The sequence below is a fragment of the Cryptosporidium hominis genome (genome assembly GCF_000006425.1).
Source record: "Cryptosporidium hominis TU502 chromosome 4 CHRO014013, whole genome shotgun sequence".
In the NCBI taxonomy this organism is placed as follows: domain Eukaryota; phylum Apicomplexa; class Conoidasida; order Eucoccidiorida; family Cryptosporidiidae; genus Cryptosporidium; species Cryptosporidium hominis.
This window is the reverse complement of record NW_666803.1, coordinates 1-2,758: the sequence shown is the minus strand read 5'-3', so window position 1 is coordinate 2,758 and position 2,758 is coordinate 1. Positions and strand designations below refer to the sequence as shown.

Genomic DNA, 2,758 nt, shown 5'->3' with positions numbered 1-2,758 from the left:
ATTTAAATTCATATTCAAATCTTTTGATATCTAGTTTTATTATTTCGATTATATTGATGCCAATCGCTTATTTTTAGATCCTATTTACTGTAAAACAAAATACTATGATAATTAACTTTAATGTATTCGTTATATTGCAATAAGTTGCAAAGAAAGATAATATATTACTCTTTCTTCGGTTAATGTTCTCTTAATTTATGTAGAATTTTCTCATATAAATCTTTTAATTTCTTTTAATAAATTTTTTTTTCCCCACGTAATTTTTTGTTATTTCAATTTTTGTGCGCCCAATTTAATAATTGTAGAAATATTTGAATGATATATATAAATATGCAATATATATATATATATATATATATATATTTATTTAATATTAAATTTTATTACTAATTAAAATTAATAGTTTTTTAATTAAAAAAAATCTTTAATTTTAATTTAAAAAAGTTAAATATAAAGGAAATTCATTATTTCTTCAATTAATTTGCTTTCACTAAATATTTGTTAAAAATTTTTTTTACCGAAATAAATATAATTATAGACAATTTTTTTCTTTCGATTGTTAAACACAAAATTTAGGATTTTGCTTGAATTATTTACAAATCACAGTTTATGTGGGTATTTGCAAATTTGGGGAAAAAAATCTTAGAATAGATAGTTGAAGAAGCTATCTTAGTTTATTTTTAATAAGAATAATCTATTATCAAGTCAAAAGTTAAAAAAGTATTGACAATAAAAATGACATCAATTCTATAACTATAAATAAAAAGTGTCGAATTTTTTTTTTTTACTAAAGTTTATTTAGTTTAGAAAATAAATCATTCGATATTTATAAAAAAATATTACCTCAATTAAAAAAGAAAGTTAAAATGCCTTAACCATTTTTATTAATATTCCAAACATCAAATTTAATGATCCGTGGAATATTTTCTGCAGCTAGACTCTGCGTCTTGTCTACAAGAAAGTGCATTTAACAGTCAAAGTATTAAGAGGGGTGTGTGTGTAATGCATATAAATTTTTGAAAATTTTTGAAAATCGCGTTACGTAAAAAAAAATTAAATCTTTAAAGTCGGACGTACAATATACAAATTAACGTTTTTTTTGTATTTTTTATTTTTTTTAATATTAAGTCTATTGAATAAGTAAATATTAAAAAAATAATAATAGATTGTGGAAGGAGTCCACATTAATTACAATTATTATTATTTTTTTTTTTAATTGAAATTATTACTATAATATACAAAAGAATTCAAAGCAAATTCATTCAATAATTAAAAAAAAAATATTGTATTAATTCTTCTGGATTATATTCTGGAACTAATTTATATTATGTTTAATAAAAGGCATTAGTTAAAGAAAATTACTCTAATAATAAAAAGACATATATACACATGTATACACGAAAACTTCTATAAAAATATTTATAAGTTAATATATATCTGTAAGAATATATATGAAAATATCAGTAATTTCTATAATTAAAGAGAATAATTTAAGTTAATTAATTTGAAAAAGTTTGTTTTGAAGAAATAAAAACAGGAAAAGTTACAAGAATTCAAGGGATAAGGTAAGGGATATTATTACAAAAAAATATATATATACTAGACAATAATAATTTTTTTTATAAAAAGCAAGATATTTATGTAATTATTAAGGATAAAATTCCATAAATTACAAAATCAAGTATAAGTTTTGAAAAGATTTGAATTAATTGAAAATAATTGTGTGAAAATGAGCAATGTTAATGTACAATTATCAAGAAAGCAACAACTATTAGAGAGAGGATGCAACGAAATGATAGAAGAAAAAACTAATTTGACTAATTTAAATCACAATGTTACTTTGAGTTCTGGATTATCAACAACTGCAACATCTTCAACAAATTTGGAAACCTCATCAAAAAAATATTCACTAGGAAAAACCTTGGGAACTGGATCATTTGGAATTGTTTGTGAGGTATTCGATATAGAATCAGGAAAAAGATTTGCTTTGAAAAAAGTTTTACAAGATCCAAGATATAAAAATAGAGAATTAGATATAATGAAGGTTTTGGATCATGTAAATATTATTAAATTAGTGGATTATTTTTATACAACAGGAGATGAAGAGCCAAAACCTCCTCAACCTCCTGATGATCATAATAAATTAGGAGGAAAAAATAATGGAGTAAATAATCATCACAAAAGTGTAATTGTAAATCCATCTCAAAATAAGTATTTAAATGTCATTATGGAGTATGTTCCAGATACATTGCACAAAGTATTAAAGTCATTCATACGTTCTGGAAGATCTATACCAATGAATTTGATTAGCATTTATATCTATCAACTATTTAGAGCAGTTGGATTTATTCATTCATTAGGGATATGCCATAGAGATATCAAACCTCAGAATTTATTAGTTAATTCTAAAGATAACACATTAAAATTATGTGACTTTGGATCAGCTAAAAAATTGATTCCAAGTGAACCAAGCGTTGCATATATATGTAGCCGCTTTTATAGGGCTCCTGAATTAATGTTAGGAGCAACTGAGTATACTCCAAGTATTGATTTATGGAGTATTGGATGTGTTTTTGGTGAACTAATTCTGGGAAAACCATTATTTTCTGGTGAAACATCTATTGATCAGCTAGTGAGAATTATTCAGATTATGGGAACTCCAACAAAGGAACAAATGATTAGGATGAACCCGCATTATACAGAAGTTAGATTTCCAACCTTGAAAGCAAAGGACTGGAGAAAGATGCTTCCTGAAGGA

At 23.5% G+C, this 2,758-nt stretch overlaps 1 protein-coding gene across 1 annotated transcript; it reads left to right on the top strand.

The window, feature by feature from the left end:
* Positions 1 to 1,729: 1,729 nt before the first annotated feature.
* Positions 1,730 to 2,758, top strand: Chro.40038 (hypothetical protein; the record flags this gene model as incomplete). The annotated part of the gene is made up of 1 exon (XM_660127.1): positions 1,730 to 2,758. A coding segment is annotated over one exon (1,029 nt), but the record flags the coding sequence as incomplete, so codon positions are not given.